Source organism: Phoenix dactylifera, unplaced genomic scaffold (genome assembly GCF_009389715.1).
Source record: "Phoenix dactylifera cultivar Barhee BC4 unplaced genomic scaffold, palm_55x_up_171113_PBpolish2nd_filt_p 000346F, whole genome shotgun sequence".
Lineage (NCBI taxonomy): Eukaryota > Viridiplantae > Streptophyta > Magnoliopsida > Arecales > Arecaceae > Phoenix > Phoenix dactylifera.
In genome coordinates, this window is record NW_024067805.1 from 290,168 (window position 1) to 305,581 (window position 15,414).

General features: G+C 45.1%; 2 protein-coding genes across 2 annotated transcripts; both read right to left on the reverse strand.

Moving 5' to 3' along the window:
* Nucleotides 1-222: 222 nt before the first annotated feature.
* LOC120105708 (translation initiation factor IF-2-like) lies at nucleotides 223-1,692 on the reverse strand. Its single transcript, XM_039118414.1, has 2 exons — nucleotides 1,057-1,692; nucleotides 223-954 (listed from the first exon to the last, which is right to left on the reverse strand). The coding sequence occupies exons 1-2, from the start codon at nucleotides 1,690-1,692 to the stop codon at nucleotides 223-225; spliced, it is 1,368 nt and encodes a 455-aa protein (XP_038974342.1).
* An 8,837-nt stretch (nucleotides 1,693-10,529) lies between these two features.
* On the reverse strand, nucleotides 10,530-15,324 carry LOC120105711 (probable pectate lyase 18). The gene is made up of 4 exons (XM_039118421.1): nucleotides 14,877-15,324; nucleotides 13,897-14,803; nucleotides 13,587-13,792; nucleotides 10,530-10,925 (listed from the first exon to the last, which is right to left on the reverse strand). Exons 1-4 carry the CDS (start codon nucleotides 15,050-15,052, stop codon nucleotides 10,706-10,708), a joined length of 1,509 nt encoding a protein of 502 aa, XP_038974349.1. The 5' UTR covers nucleotides 15,053-15,324; the 3' UTR covers nucleotides 10,530-10,705.
* Between the last annotated feature and the right edge of the window lie 90 nt (nucleotides 15,325-15,414).

Genomic DNA, 15,414 nt, shown 5'->3' on the forward strand with positions numbered 1-15,414 from the left:
AACGAAGTTGGGGCTGCAGAGCCCAAGTCCTTGGAACCTAAAGCGGATTCGATTGAAGAAATCTAGGGTTACTGAAAATCGAAACTTAAACCAATCATACAAGTTAGAAAACGATATTCATTTAAGGGGGCCCGAAGGCCAAGTACAAAGTTTAGGCTCGGCCTTGTAACAATATGAAGGCCGTCCCTATTTACAAAAATGATAAAAGGATATGAAGAAATCCTAAGGCTCGACCACATTGTCTTCGGCAACTTCGGGGATGGCTGGTTCCTCCGCGGCCGAAGTCTCCACGTGACCATCCTCAGTGACCTCGGGAGCAGCCTCGGGCGCCCCAGCTGGGCCCTCCTCGGCGGCCTCGTCGACCGCCGGAGTACCTGCTTCTGATTCTTCGACCCCCGCTCCCGGTTGAAGCAGATTAAGGTCGAAGTCGGGGAGGAGCCACCGTAACTGGTTACGGAAGTCCTTGAAGCTCTGGATGAGTCCATTTACGCCCTCCTCCTCGAGCAGGTCGCGAAACTCTTCCGATTCACGGAAGAACTTAACGGCGTTTTGGGCCTGCTCCCGAGCCTCCTTCTCCCGAGCTTCGTGATACCCGGCCTTCCGTTCTAGATTCTTCATTTCCCGCTCGTGAGTGACGAGCAAGGACTGCGCGTCGAGCAAACGGGCCTTGAGCTCCTGGGCCTTGAGGTGAGCCTCTCTCACCTCCTGCTCGCGGATAGCGAGCGTCGATTCGGCCTCGGCCAGACGCACCTCTGCGGCGCGCACTTCGGATCTGGCTAGGACATGTGCGCCCTTCTCCTCTTCGAGCTCGGCGGTCAGAGCCCGAATCTCATCCTCGGCGCCCCCATTCTCGTCTGGAGCTCCTGTCGCTCGACCTCGGACACCAGATGCCTCGCCTCGGCCTCGTCGTGCCCTCGCTGATGCCTTCGGGCTCGCTCCCGATAGTCTTGAATTCTGTGCATCATTGTCTCAGTCTCGTGCAGATGCTGTAAAAGAGGGATGTGAGAAACGAATCTAACTCAAAATAAACTTGCACAAATACAGAGGTTAACTTACCCGGATGGCAGAGCAAAGGGCCGAGTCCATGAAAGCGCCGTAGTTCATGGACCGAATCTTGGCCTGGTCGGCCGGGAGCAGTGCGACCCGAAGAACCTCACGCGCCATCTGGGGATTATCGAGAGCCGAATCGCCCTCGAAGACCGCCCAACCAGGAGCATAGGGCACCCTCTCCTGGTGACCCTGACGACCCGACGAGCCCGGTAGACTAGGCTCTGCTGGCCTCAGTGGAGGCGGCCCCGTGGCTCCCTGGCTGTTCCCCGGCTCGGGACTGGGGAACTGAGGTCGGACAGGCGGCCGATCTGATTGCCGCAAGATTGGAGCGGGGCACACAAGCGCCAAATCCGCCATAGAACTTATCCCTCCTTGGTCGGTGCTCGGGGCTTCCTGCCGGCCAGGAACTTGTGAAATTGGCGCCGGGCACGGGAGCGCCACCGTAGCTCCACCAGAGCTCGCTCCCCTAGAACCTGGGCCCTCCCCCCGACCAGCCACGGAGTGCTCGGTACTAGGAGCGCCCTTCTTGGCGACCACGGCAGCCGAGACCTTCGCTTTCTTTTTTGGCTCGGGTGGTTCTCCCGCAAGCTCGGCCGCCCTTTTTTGGAAACGGGCATACAGGACTTCGCTCTTGGTCACCATTTTCGCGATATCTGCAAGGACGAGCGGAATTAGAACGCAAAATGTTAACAGAAAAAAGAGGACTTTCTATTATTACCCTTACCCTGAGGACGCGCCGAGCTCAGGCCTACATTCACTAGAGCGTCCTCGCTTATGAGGCCACTCAGCAGAATACCGTCCCCGAGGCTGCGAACGGCGTCAAGGATCCCCTGCTCGCGCGTAGAAAGCTTAGGAACTTTGTTGACAGTCCTGAGTCGGCTCGGCCTCCATCTGGGGTCAAACCCCCACGTCCGCTCGGAGCCCAAAAAGAAAATTTTCTTCTTCCAGTCGTGAATGGACGACGGAGCGCCCTGGAAGAGTGGCCGACCCGCCCGAAGGGCGACATAGAGCCACTCTCCGTCTCCTGGGTTCGACTTCAACATAAAAAGTCGCCGGAAAACATTCACGGAGGTCGGAATCCCGTACGCCAAACACAGCGACAGGAACCCGACGATCGTCCTCCATGCGTTCGGAGCAAGTTGCGCCGGGACCAACTGGTACTCTGCAAGCAACTCGTTCACGAACCCATGGAAGGGAAACCGTAGGCCGGCCCAGAGTGCCTCCAGGTACACTCCGATCCGGCCTACTGGGGGATTCGTTACTCGATCCCCCAGTCTGGCGGGCTCCAAACGGAACCCTCATCGAGGAAAGAACCACTCCTCGACCATCTCAACCTCTAACTCACTCATGGTGGACTCGATGTCACTCGGACCGGGACCCATTAGGAAAAAAAAAAGAGAAGAAAGGGTTCCGGGCGGATAAAAAAAGAGACCTGTGAAGTTCGCCGGGGATCGGTAACTTTGGACTGAGAAGAAACTGAAGGTAGAAGAAGACAATAAGAAGGTAGCTGGAGGCCAGGTGGGGGTTTATATGGATCCCTCCAACGGCCCAGATCAGCAAGAAAGAACGCCGCTCCCCGTTCAGATCATGACGCGTGTCGGCCCGAGAGTCAGAGCGCCGCATTTAATCCAGGCTGACGCTTCAAACACAGAAGCGCCTCGTCGGATCGTGCGGCCCCATCATGAGCCCACGATGCGAGGACGCTTCGAGAAATAAAAAGGTACCCTAATAATGAAACGTTTCGGAAAAGAAGAGACGCCGCCCATTAAAAGCGCCTCGAAGCGCGCGATAATTCGAAATTTCCCTAACCCATGATAGCCCAGCTAAAACTACTTCCCGCGCTCGAGCTGGTAGCCAGCTCGAGCTCGGAAGTCGGAGGGTAGTGTTGGGGAAAAATCCAAGTCGTCCCGGAACGGAGGCGCTCGACCAGGGAGCGCCGACCAGAAAAGTGCCCGACCAAAAAGCGCCCGACCAGGAAACGCCGACTAGAACGCGCCGACCTCGCGACGCTCGAATTAGAGGCGCCCCACTGAGCAACTGGCTCGGCTCGGCTCGGCACCCGGCCAGGTGCCGAGCCCTAAAATGCCTTGTCCAAATATTCGACCCCAGCCTGATTCCTTAGAGAGAATCTGACAACTAGATATCCAGCTCCATCGTACTCTGCTACCGTCGTCAAGCCATTAAGGCACGTGACCTTTGCAGGCATCCGGCACACCCGATCATTAATGCGTATGGTCTCTACAGGCCTCCAGTGCACTCAACCATTAATGAACACGGCTCGAGATGATCTCCGAATCACTGGACCATCAAAACGTATGGCTCTCCCTGATCATCGGTTCACTCAGCAATTAATGCACTTACTATCTACGAACCCCAGGCCCACCACGGCCGGCGGTTGAACCACTCCACCAGGTCCGATCAACCATGACAATTCGCTGACTCCGGTTTGATCCGGTCTCATCCTCCACAACACCATTAATGAGCATGATCGTGCCCAATTATCACGAAGAAGACAATTTTTCCTGTCACCTCCCAGGTAATATAATATCCTTCTATAAAAGAAAACCTGGAGAAAAAGAGAAGGGGGACAAGAAAAAATATTCTCCTCTTTTACTCCACTCATATACGATCCCCCTCTGACTTAAGCATCGGAGGGCCGGCGCCGGAGATCCCGGCCACCGGCTTCTTGCAGGACTCTCCAGGAGGACGCCACCAGCTGACGCACCGCCACCTACCGTTCCAGTAGCGGAGCTCCTCCCCTCTCAGCCGACGATCACCCCCGGGTCCAATTTCCAGCAACAGGGAGAAACACAAACAGTAGCTCCAGTGATGTATTGTGACAGTAGATCAGCCATAGCCTTAGCTAACAATCCTGTGTTTCATGGAAGATCAAAGCACATTGAGATCAAACATCATTTCATCCAAGAACTGTTAGCAAGGGAAGAAATCAGTTTAGTGTATTGTAAAACAGATGAACAGTTGGCTGATATATTTACCAAAGCTTTGCCTGTTAAGCAGTTTAGTAAGCTCAGATCAATGTTGGGTTTACAGAGTTTGAATCAAGGGGGTGTGTTGGAAGAATGATTCAAACTCATGTTTCAGGTGTTCTAGATTTTTCGGATGTTTAAATCGTGTCAAAGAGAAAACCGAAGTTGGTTTCGTGCAATGGGTTATAGCGGTTAGGAATCAGTTTATGTTTTTGGTTCAGTTTCTTTCTTATCAGTAAGGTTTTTTTTTTTTTAAACTGTGTGAATGAGCCGTCATATATTTGTGTTGTAAGTTTTCAAGGATGAGAAGTTATTGAATCACTCTCCTCAAGCCGTTTTGTTTTTCAGAATTTTTTGTGTGTTCCTTCCTCTTGCTGTTGGATTCATTTTGGTTTAGATCCCTTCATAGGTATAGTAGAAATTCCACTAGGATTGGTTAGGTTTGAATCAAGTTGGTAGGATGATGATGGTGGGATACCCATGCTATATATATGTATAACCATCCATCCCATGTTCTCACATTTTTCCTACAAGTAAGGTTGCTTTGGATTGTTTAGCTTTTTTCATGTTTTAAGCTTGCATAGCAAATTGCCAAAGAAGGTCAGAATCATCTAACCTGACTTAGCCTAACACTCTTGGGAAGCAGATGCATTTATAAGAGCATGTCAATTAGACTACAAGCTTTGGACGGTATTTGTGTTCAGCGGTGGATGCTCTGGCGTGAGATGTGCAATTAGGTTTTAGAATATTCACAAAGCGGTTGCGGGGTTGCTTGTGTTTTGATTTTACATCAAGTGTGCTCTTCCTGTAGCGAACCAATAGTGAGAGATTACCTCTTAGTTTGCTCTTCCATCATTGTCCCTCATAATCTTCACAAAAGCTTCATTTATGTTGATCTAGTCCATCTGATTAATGTATAAGCTATTTTAACCAACCAATAACGCAATGAAATGCAAAAAAGAAAAGAAATAGAAGAAACGTCTTCGTTGTTATAGCCACCAGAACTCCAAACGATTGTTCAGAGTAAGGTGGGGCTTGGCATGAAATTAACCTAGGTACACAATAATACAAATGATCGTTCATCCCTGAAGTCAATTGTTTGGGTCATCTCACTTCTAGATCATAACAATTCCTTTTAGTTATGTTTTGATTGTTGTATCATTATCATGATTTCAATAATGCAGATAGCCCCTTGGATTGGAACTTTGCTCCACAGAAAATCATTATATTCTGTTATGCTTCTAATAATCTCAGATGTTGCTTAGTTCAGTCATTAATTGGATCAGGTTAAAATAAAATAGTAGTCGTCGTGATGCCACTCTTAGGCACTAATAAGATGTAATGCACTATATATAGAGCCATTACTCGCAGAATTTAAAAAATATTTTGAACTAGTATAGAGATCTGAGTTTAAATTAATATTATTTTTATATGACAAGCCCTATGTTATTGCATGACAGGGATAATGGTTAAAAAATGATCATCATCCGGGGTTGTATCTTTCACATTAAAGGAGTCATTTAACTTTGTGCGGTCCATCATTGGATCGCCCACCGGTCACTTTGAAAGCTACAAATGGATGAATGATCGAGTTCGAAGCGCTTTTAGATGGGTGCAGTGGGTAAACGAATGGTGGATTCGTATGAAGGAAGGTGGATCCTTCTTTCGCACTAAAGATACAAACCCAATCTTTGGAAACTTTCCTTATATTATACGGCTGTTCTACTTTCATGTTGGTTTAACAGTGGTGGTAATATGTTGTAACAATGGCACACCTCATATACTTTTCAATCAATAAAGTGCAGCGGTTCTTACCCAAACTAGATGCGACTTAACCATGCCCACATTTTAATAGATTAGGTAGGGTTACAATTTAGCATTTCGATGTCCTCCCATTGCATAACAAATTAATATTAGACAGATGTTGCTCCATTTACACCTCTATTGCGGGGCGAAGGTGGGATAGGAAAAAGAAAAATCTTTCTTTAGGAAAATTTACAAGAGGTGGTCATATTACTGATAACTAGCTTGTTATTCTTTAATAAATCATCATCCAAGTAGATTGATTAGAGAAGCATGACTCTCACTAAAAATCATGTTTATATGGATGGGAGCAATTAAACAACAGCTGCGAAAGATAAGCCTAATTCTGTAGGTCATGCAAATTAGCTTTCAATAGATATGGAAGCTAGAGGTCCCCATGAGGGTTAAATATTTTTGGTGGAAGCTTCAATGGAAGAAGATTCCCTGTAACCTTGTCTTGCACTGATGAGGTATTTTACAGGCTGATGCCATTGCTTGCGACCATGTTATAGTTTCTTGCAACTTTGCTAGGCAATGTTGGACATTAACGGCTCACAAACTTCATTTTGTTCCTTCCTCTTTGCTGGCGCTAGCAGAATTTTTAGCTGATGCTCGGGTAGAGAGGAGGATGATGGCTTCATTAATCTGGTAGGGTCGATACCAGCGAGTCTTTCAGTAAGTTGTGTCTAATCCCACTCAGATGGTGAGGCAAGCTATGTCCTATTTTGCTGATAATATGTATCACCCGTCAACCTTGGTTGCTTAGTCGAAGAGCTGGGGTACTTCTAGCATTTTTCAAGCACTCTTTGTGAGGACCCATGCGGACATGTGTTTAATCCTACATCGATTATTCACTGAGCAGATTTTGGATATTTATATAGAATCAAGAAACCCACATAATACCTTCCAGCTAGTCATTTGGGGTAAGATCCTAGGTTATGATAAATAGTAGCAGAGCAGATTCGGTTCATAATCTATATCGAATAGGAACACTGCAGCACAGATCCATTTAAACTGACCACGAGCCAATCGTGGGCTTGTGAATTGTGATTAGATTTAAATGAAATTGAACTCTTTGTCTGACGAGGACACCATAGGGGTTTTGTCTTCTTGACATCTATAGATCATGTTGTTGCTGTTTATCTACTCCTACAGGGCATGACAAGCTGATGGGCTCTTCCATCCTCATCACAGCTGGGGATCGCAGCAATATGGTAGAAGGTTATGATGTGTTTCAGCTCCCAGTTTCTTCAAACTACTGCAGCGCTCTTCCTGGAATTTCTTTCAAAACGGGTGCAGTGCTGTTGCCAGGTTCCGAATTCTACCTGCTACTGGGTCTAAATTGAAGCACCCTTATACCTATAGTACTGGTTCTCTGTTCTGTGCTGTATCTATTAAGTGTTGTTGTAGCTGAGTGGCATATAGCTCATGTTACTGCTTTGTAACTTCTAATTTCGTAGTTGGCCACTTGTACCCAAAAAAAAAAAAAAAAAAAAACAGCCATATGTGGTGTCATGTAATCATTTTCCGTTTCATCAAGTGGATCTTGGACTTCAAAAGGAAACAAGTTCAGAGCCCACGCACGACTGATTATGGGTTGGACTTCACGCATGGACATAGAAAAAATTACATTTTAAAATAGATCCAGCCTGAAATTCGATTAAAAATAAATTGAGTAGACTCGAGACTCAGCTCATGAACAACTCTACGTATAATGCAACATGTCCAATTAATCAAGCATCTGTGTCTAAAGATATATGGAATGTGGATGGAATCAGGACCCCCCGAAATTTTCGCTCGATGAGGCCCTACTCACATGCATGACCGGTGGGCTACCTCGTTGATGTCGTATTGTTTTTTTATATTTAGTTGATAAAAAATAATATATATTTATATTTTGAAAAAATGTATAAAATATTTATTATATTTTTAATAAAAAATATTCTATTCTAGCATTATTTTATCAAAAAATTATCCTAATTTTTAATATAAGGGCCCTCGGTGGGTGAATGATCCCTTTACATGAGCAGTCGCAACCGGTCGTGCCCTCGGTGGTTGAAGCACATTGCATGTTTCTCGTCTCCTTATGTAGCCAACTCCAGTCCCTAGCTCCCATCACCTTCTTTCTCTTGCCCTTCTTTCATCCTCTATAGCTATCTAATTATGTCTCTTTCTCATGACTATAGTGCATGTGGAAAGGAATAAAGGGCTTCGTGATAGAAAGAGACGCAGTACCCGGAACCTTGTGTATTTGCTATATAATACCCGAACACTGGTGCAATTATTCGAGAGAAAGGATTGCTCGTCCGTCATTTTCAAGATGGAGATGGTTTTGGTTTCATAGAGGGTATTATTACGTGCAGTTTTCAATCCATTGCTTTAAAAATGTCGCATCTCTCAAAGCTCCTTGTTGTTCATTGATCTTCACTGGATATATAATCCCCATGGGCATCTGCTGTAGATATTGTTATGTGTTATTTGGGGGCAAAAACTAAGGATTATTGCATGCGGAACGGCACGAATAAAGAGACCAAAATTTTGAAATGTTCGACTGCAATCTTTTTAAGATTCTGTTACCTATTTTAAGATTTCCATGCAAAGGAGTTCGAGAGTTTGTGTGCAATGCATGTGTAGAAAGGTAGGTGGAGATGCAACTCAAATTTTGTGAAGCAAATGTAAATATTATTAATTCAAGAAAAAATAAACATAGAATTTATGATAAAATGTGAATTCAGAAAAACTTTTAGTCAAGGTTTTTGTGTATCAAAATTGAAGAGTTCAAGTAGATTATATGATTATCTTGGAAACGTTTCTATTATTGTTAAAACTAAATGTTAAATCATAATAAGTTGTTCCTTTTCATACCAAAAAAAAATTATTGCGATCATCTAAATATGAAATTCATTCTAAATACAGAATTGAAAGATTTTTGCAAACTTAAATTTTGTGATCTTGTGACATGAGCATTACCTCAGTGGTTGCATCAACTCGCTTGCAAGGAAGGATTGAGGTGCTCGAGTCCTAAGTGGTGTTATCCTTCATAATTTTGAATCTTACTAGAAACTCCCTGTGTAAAAATTTTGGATTTGTAAGTAAAAATCTCAGACAGTCCGAGTACTTCATTTGCTCTATATATAGGTTCTATCAACTAAGTATGTGTAAGCAAAGGATGTTAGAGCGGGCGAATCTTCAACTTATTTTTGAGGTGTTTAATTGGGCTTGATTAGGTCAACAGTTTGTATTAGATTCATACTCAAATCGATTGGCGGTCTAGTATGCGCATGAACTAAACGTATAAGACTATAACAATTTGTCTGACATATGGGCTCCCAAAGACGGATAGGGGTTGTATTTTTTCATGCAAAAGAATGATTCATCAATGCACCATTATATCGTGCAATGGTCACTTTGAGATTTATACAGATGGATGAATGAAGAAGTTTGTAGCGCTTTAAAATCTATGTAGAAGACTATCTAATTGTCAATGTCATAAAAAAAGTTCAACCATTCTTTCGCACGAAAGATGCAACCCTAACATCACAAAGACTATGTACCTAAGGGATAGGGGTCGTACCTTATATGTGAAAGAAAAATTTATCTTTCTTCACACGAATCTACCATTGGATCATGCAAATGCCACTTTCAGATCTGTGCAGGTGGATGAATGGAGTTCAAAATGCTTTGAGATCTGTATGGAGTATAATCCAATGTTCGATGCCGTGAAAGAAGATTCACCATTCTTTCGAGCGAAACATACAACCGAACCGTAGCTGAGCTGTCCCGGTAAAGTAAGATTGGATCTAGTCAGCTTAATCTTCAGTTTGGTGCTTTGGTGGGGTTGTTAAATCCCACTCAGCTCGAATTTAAGCTCCGGCAAGATATGAGTGGAGCCTAGATTTGTCCCTTTGGCTACTTTTTTGAAAGTTCACTTTAATTCCACTTAGTCAAAAGTCAGTATGATGAGGATGGTTGCTGGAATACCATTGGTCCCTGAGCCCTGCTCGCAGTAAACATAGATTAGATTTTGTAAATAATCTATGGGATAATGTCTAGTTGAGCTCTCCTCCGCCTAATTTAACTCTCCAGCTACTGAAACAAATAGATCTATAGGTAAAGCTCCCGGCACATCTTTACATCACTGCTCTCCCGGCCAATTGGTTGGTGGCCCCCTGATGTGAAATAAAAGAACTGAGAAGCACATCCTTATACTAACAAATGATTCTAATGAGAGATGAGCACAAAAGAGAGCGCATATATATATAGGCCATAGGCATGCCTCATTATTATCCAAATATTCTTGATAAATATTATAAAAACCTAGATTCCTTGGATATTAGTGTGTATGATTTGAAATTTGAAAGGGATTCAATATTACTTTGATGTTCCAACGTTGTAAAATGAAGATTAGCATCTTTCTTTAATGCAAGTAGCATCTGCCTGCAATTAAATAATATGAACTCATGATCATTAAGACAACACAAACTTATGTAGCTTCTTATTGTGCTTGGGTCCAACAATCACGTGAGTTCCAAGGTAACTAGGGATAAGTAGGGATTAAGGAATCTAACAGGCATCAGCCTTGATTATTATGCAAACCTTAGGGTTAAATTAGATAGCTTAGACTAAGCCTAAATACAGGGCTTTACATAGTGTCAGAGAACTTGGTCTAACTTAATTTAGCTCCACAAGCCTCAACTCTATATTCTCTAGTATGATCATAATAGTAATTAGTATACACAAGCGAGCTCTCCTAGAGTTCCTATTAAATGACAGTAAATAAATTTCAATATCATGAACTTGTAAGATGATCTATATTTCTTCATCTAAACTTCTTTCATAAATAATTTATCTTTCGAGGTCTACAACTATGAAGGATGCAAGCACAGTATAGAGAAGAGAGCAACAATTAAAGAGGAAGACAAAAGTAAAATGGAGTGGCAGTGTGAAGGAGATGATGGTGCGCCGCTGCCAAACACCATCCCAAGGTATCCATATCCTGCTCCACCACCGGCCCCACCACCTCCGCCGTCTGCCGTCAAGCCTCCATTGTTGACCCCAGAATAGCCCGTCCCCACCTCGTTATCCCTGTCATAGCACAGAGACGCCAACATCAGCACCTGAAATCCCGTAATACCTATCCTCTTTGCATGCAGGAGAAATAGAATTTATTCCAGTAGAGTATCTTTTGTGCTGTACTTAGAGGTGATGGCATATTCTAAAGGGGCATTACAACATCCAATCACCCCAAAAAAAAAGAAGAAGAGATGATGATGATTGTGGGAGCCATATATAAAGATTTGTTTGGTAATACATGTGGAGAGCCAGAAGAAACGAAAGATCACAGAAAATTTAGCCTATAGCATGATACATGCAAATGATACAAGAGAGTACACTGCAGTATCATGCGATAAGAACCTAGCTTTAATAATTTTTATTCGAGTATCCAATACTTACAGCTTTTAGGCTCACCTTCCTCACCACTGAAAGTGTTCTCAAGATTCAAAATTATTTCGTTCCAAACACAAGCTGCCACGTTAGGCTAGAAGGAAAAGTTTATAAAAACCATGCATGAACCATGAAGCATTTCCCTTGATATTTTGAGACTGTTAGAATAAAGCATACATGTTTTCCACATTATTCTTTGGAGATGAATCTTCTACAATAGAAGTTGTACGGCAAATTTTGATAGGTCTGCAAAAAATAAAGCTAAAATTCCCATCCCATTTAAAGCGACAATGAATCCTATACAAGCCAAATCATAGCAAAATACTGTAATGCTGAATTTAAGAACTATGAGCTTATGATACCACCCGGCTCTTTTTAGTGCTCTATTGTATCAATCTCTATTATCAGAAGGCCAACTACTGAGCTTTAATTCAAAGCTGGCATAGAAAATTCGATGCTATATATCCTTTGATCTTATAAATGCCATGGCTGCATCCCCACCACGGTAAAATGCATTCCCTTGACCCCACCACGGACCCCACAGGTCGTGCAAAGCAGGGCCCGAGACCCGAGACCCGAGACACGAGCTTCGTGGTTCCTTTGTCAGGTCTGCGATAAAGGTGCAATCAGGGGCCCCCGAAATTCTCGCTCGAAGAGGCCCTGCTCGCATGCATTGATGGGCTACCTCGGTGATGTCGAATTGTTTTTTAAGTTTGGTTGACCACAAAGAATTATTTAATTAAACATCTATTTTTTAAAAAAAATTTAAAATATCTGTTATATTTTCAATATAGCTTAAAAATATTTTTTTTAAAAAATATTCTAATTTTTAATATAAGAGAATTAAACTTTTTATATTTTATATGAGTTTTTTTCTAATGAAATATAGAAATTTTGTTTTTATGAAAATACTGGACTCCAACCAAGGATAAAGCACTTTTTCATTTTCTCGTTCACCACACTTTTATCTTTCCTCTTCTTACGAACTAAACGATCCTTAAAAACTAAAGAGAGTAGGACTATATTTAATTTTTTATATTTTCCTATAAATCATATTTTCTATTTTATGTTCTTATTTCATTAATAAGTAGTAAATTACAATAAAGGCTCTGTGGAATTTTCAAAAATTGTTCTGTTCATATATTAATTTCTTGTATTCTGCACATCTAATGGCGTAGGCTAACAGCACTTGCATAACAAATAAGCAGCAGCTACCTTTTCCTTGTGAGGGAATACAAGAATCATTTCTACTAGCCTCAAATCCTGCAAGAACTGATTCTCTTCTTATTTTCGATCTCATCTCCCTCCATATTTCCAACTTACATACATATATATATATATATATATATATATATATATATATATATTGGGATCTGATTCTCTTCTTATTCTCTTCTTATTTCCAACTTTTCACTATACACTCATCTTTGCATCTTTTTGCCACCGCCTCCAGCATGTGGCAATTTGAACTCCGTATTTCCAGAAAGTCTGTTTGCGAGGAAGAACTAAGATCTTAAATTAGAAAGGTGGTAGAAACCAGTACACGCTAAGACAGAGACCGGGAAATGAATTTGGATAAAGCGTAACATGGAGCTTAAACAAAGAACGGAGGTATCTCTGCATCTGACCGTCCGAAACCGAGATTTTAATGCATCAAATTACTGGCCGACTAGGATGGTCTGGGCCTCGGACCTCATCAATTGCAGCCTGCAGGGTGAAACCGAGGAGGGGGTGGACCAACAACTGAAGCAGGAGTGAATCTAATCAAACGAGCTCAGGAATATTTTAAGGGGACGGGAATCCAAGAAAGGCTGAAAAAAGCACAGGACAAGTTACTTTTTAGTCCCCATCACCTTCTCCAATCGAAAATGCCCTCCGTGCACTCCATGAATCCCCAAGCTCAGACAACATCGAAAACAGCAGACAGCCTCCTCCGCGACACCACGAGCACGCGTGTACCATTAACTCGTAGAAAAGGCTGCCTGCTGCTACAGTCTCGACTGCCGATCCACCACTCAACCGCTTGGATTCCTTGCCTACAGTAGTAAAACAGTACCTACGTTGACGCTGTTTGCACTCCAGTCGGGAGAGAAGTATATATTCACGTATGAAAACCGGAAAAAAGAAACCCAAAACGGGACCCATATTAAGCTTTGCGTCTCCTCCCACGCTGTCCGCCCCGTATTCCTCGGTAACGGAAGCCGGTGAGATAAAACACGATATTCCCCGTGACCCGGAAGGACTGAAACCCATATACGAAAGCCATGGATACGGGACGGATAAATGGATAGATAGGGATACCTGGGGCCGCCGAGGACGCCCGCGTTCATGGTGAGTTGGTCGATGAGGGCGGCCGGCTTGGGGTCGAGGCTCTCGGCCTTGGCGTAGGTGACCTCGAGCCCCTCCCCGGAGGGCACGAAGAAGGCTCCGTTCACCATGATGTCTCCCTCCGTCCTCCAGTTCCACCCGACCCAGTCCTTCTCGTCCGTGTCCACCCTCTTGGTCACCTGTAATAATAATAAATAATAATAATATGTTAGGTTAGTGGATTAATCCGCAGGCACACGTTATGTTTACCCCAGGAGCATCGAGTCGGGTCACCACGTACGACCTCCTTGGCGTTGGGGTCGGAAGGGGCGGTGTAGCGATTGCCCTGACTGTTAATGGTGGGGTTGGCGCTGCCACCGATGGCGTACATCTCCCACTGGGAGAAGTCGTTGTTGACGACGTGGAAGTGCCCGAGGCGGCAGCGGGGCATCCGCTGCACCAGCGCCTCACCGAAGTGGTTGAAGGCGATGGTCACCTGCATCCCGGAATCCGGCAAGTAGTCGTCTCTATGGCCGAGGAGCATCACCTCGTTGTGGTGAGAGAAGTAGTTGTTGGAGATGGTGATGGCCGTGGAGCCCATGATGGCGTCGATCAGGCCGTCGGCGCAGTAGGACAGGGAGCAGTGGTCTACCCAGATGTTGCGCGCGCTGTAGATGGAGACGCCGTCGCCGTCGGATCGGCCGCGCCAGCCGTAGTGGGTCGGGGAGGAGCGGACGTTGGCCTCGCCGGTGGGGACGCAGTGGTGGATGTGGAGGTTGTGGAGAATGACGTCGGAGACGTACTGGAGGGTGATGCAGGCGCCGTCGGCGATCTGGACGTTGAAGCCGCGGCCGTCGATGGTCTTGAAGCTGTTGACGAGGAGCTCTTCCTTGAGGTGGATGGTCATGTCGGCGGTGAAGACGATCCAGAGGGGGCCCTCCTGGATGGCGCCGTAGCGGAGGGTGCCCGGGGCCGGGTTCACCGGGTCGTCGTCCGAGGGGTCGGTGACCACGTAGATAGGGCCGGCCTTGCCGCCCAGGGTGCCGCGGCCGAAGCCCAGGCCGCAGTCCGCCAGCCGCTGCCGGTCCGACTGCCAGTCGCCGAAGCACCGCCAGCAGTCGTCGATCGGGTTGCCGGTCAGGCACGAGCCCGACGCCAGGTCCTTGTTCTTGGCCTCGAGCAAAGCTCGCCGCCGAGAGGTCTCCACTTGCCTTAAATGGAGAACAGGAGAGCCGCATTGTGAGGAGAATGAGAGATTAGAGCTGGTTTCGAGAGGGGGATTACCTTTGGACTTCGCGGACGACGGATTCGGGGTCGGGGTGGGCGTAGGGATGGTGTGTGGAGTTGGGGTGGAGGAACGCGCCGGCGCCGGCGCCGGCGGCGAGGAAGGGAGGCGGAGACAGGGGGAATGGGGGAGAGAGGAGGAGAATGCAGGCAGCGAGGAGGAGGTGGTGGATCATTTTGGCGGTGTTGGTGGCGGGGTGGGCCGTGGAGGTGGTTGGATATGGAGGCAAGAGTGATTTTGGGGGAAAGCGGGGTGGAGTTATTTATAATAATTAGGGAGAACGAATTCAAAATAATTAGTTAACAGTGATGTTAGGGGTTTATTTCTAATTTTTAATTGCTGATGGGGATGGAGATAAAGACTACGAACAGTAGGAAAGGAGATGCAAAGAAACTCAGAGAGAGACAGAGGAGAATCGCCTCCTTCTCCTCCCTCTCCTCCCATTCCTTGCTTGCTACATGAAACAATGGGGCTATTTTAAGATAAGAGGGAAATATGCGGTTAAAAGGGCAAAATATATTAAAAGAACGGAAAAGG

Coding starts and splice junctions, on each gene's coding strand:
- LOC120105711 (XM_039118421.1), bottom strand. CDS start 15,052: ATGATCCACCACCTCCTCCTCGCTGCCTGCATTCTCCTCCTCTCTCCC. Junction 13,793..13,896: donor CCGACCCCAACGCCAAGGAG/GTCGTACGTGGT, acceptor TTATTATTACAG/GTGACCAAGAGGGTGGACAC. Junction 10,926..13,586: donor GGCGTCCTCGGCGGCCCCAG/GTATCCCTATCT, acceptor GTGCTATGACAG/GGATAACGAGGTGGGGACGG.
- LOC120105708 (XM_039118414.1), bottom strand. CDS start 1,692: ATGGTGACCAAGAGCGAAGTCCTGTATGCCCGTTTCCAAAAAAGGGCG. Junction 955..1,056: donor CCCTTTGCTCTGCCATCCGG/GTAAGTTAACCT, acceptor AATGATGCACAG/AATTCAAGACTATCGGGAGC.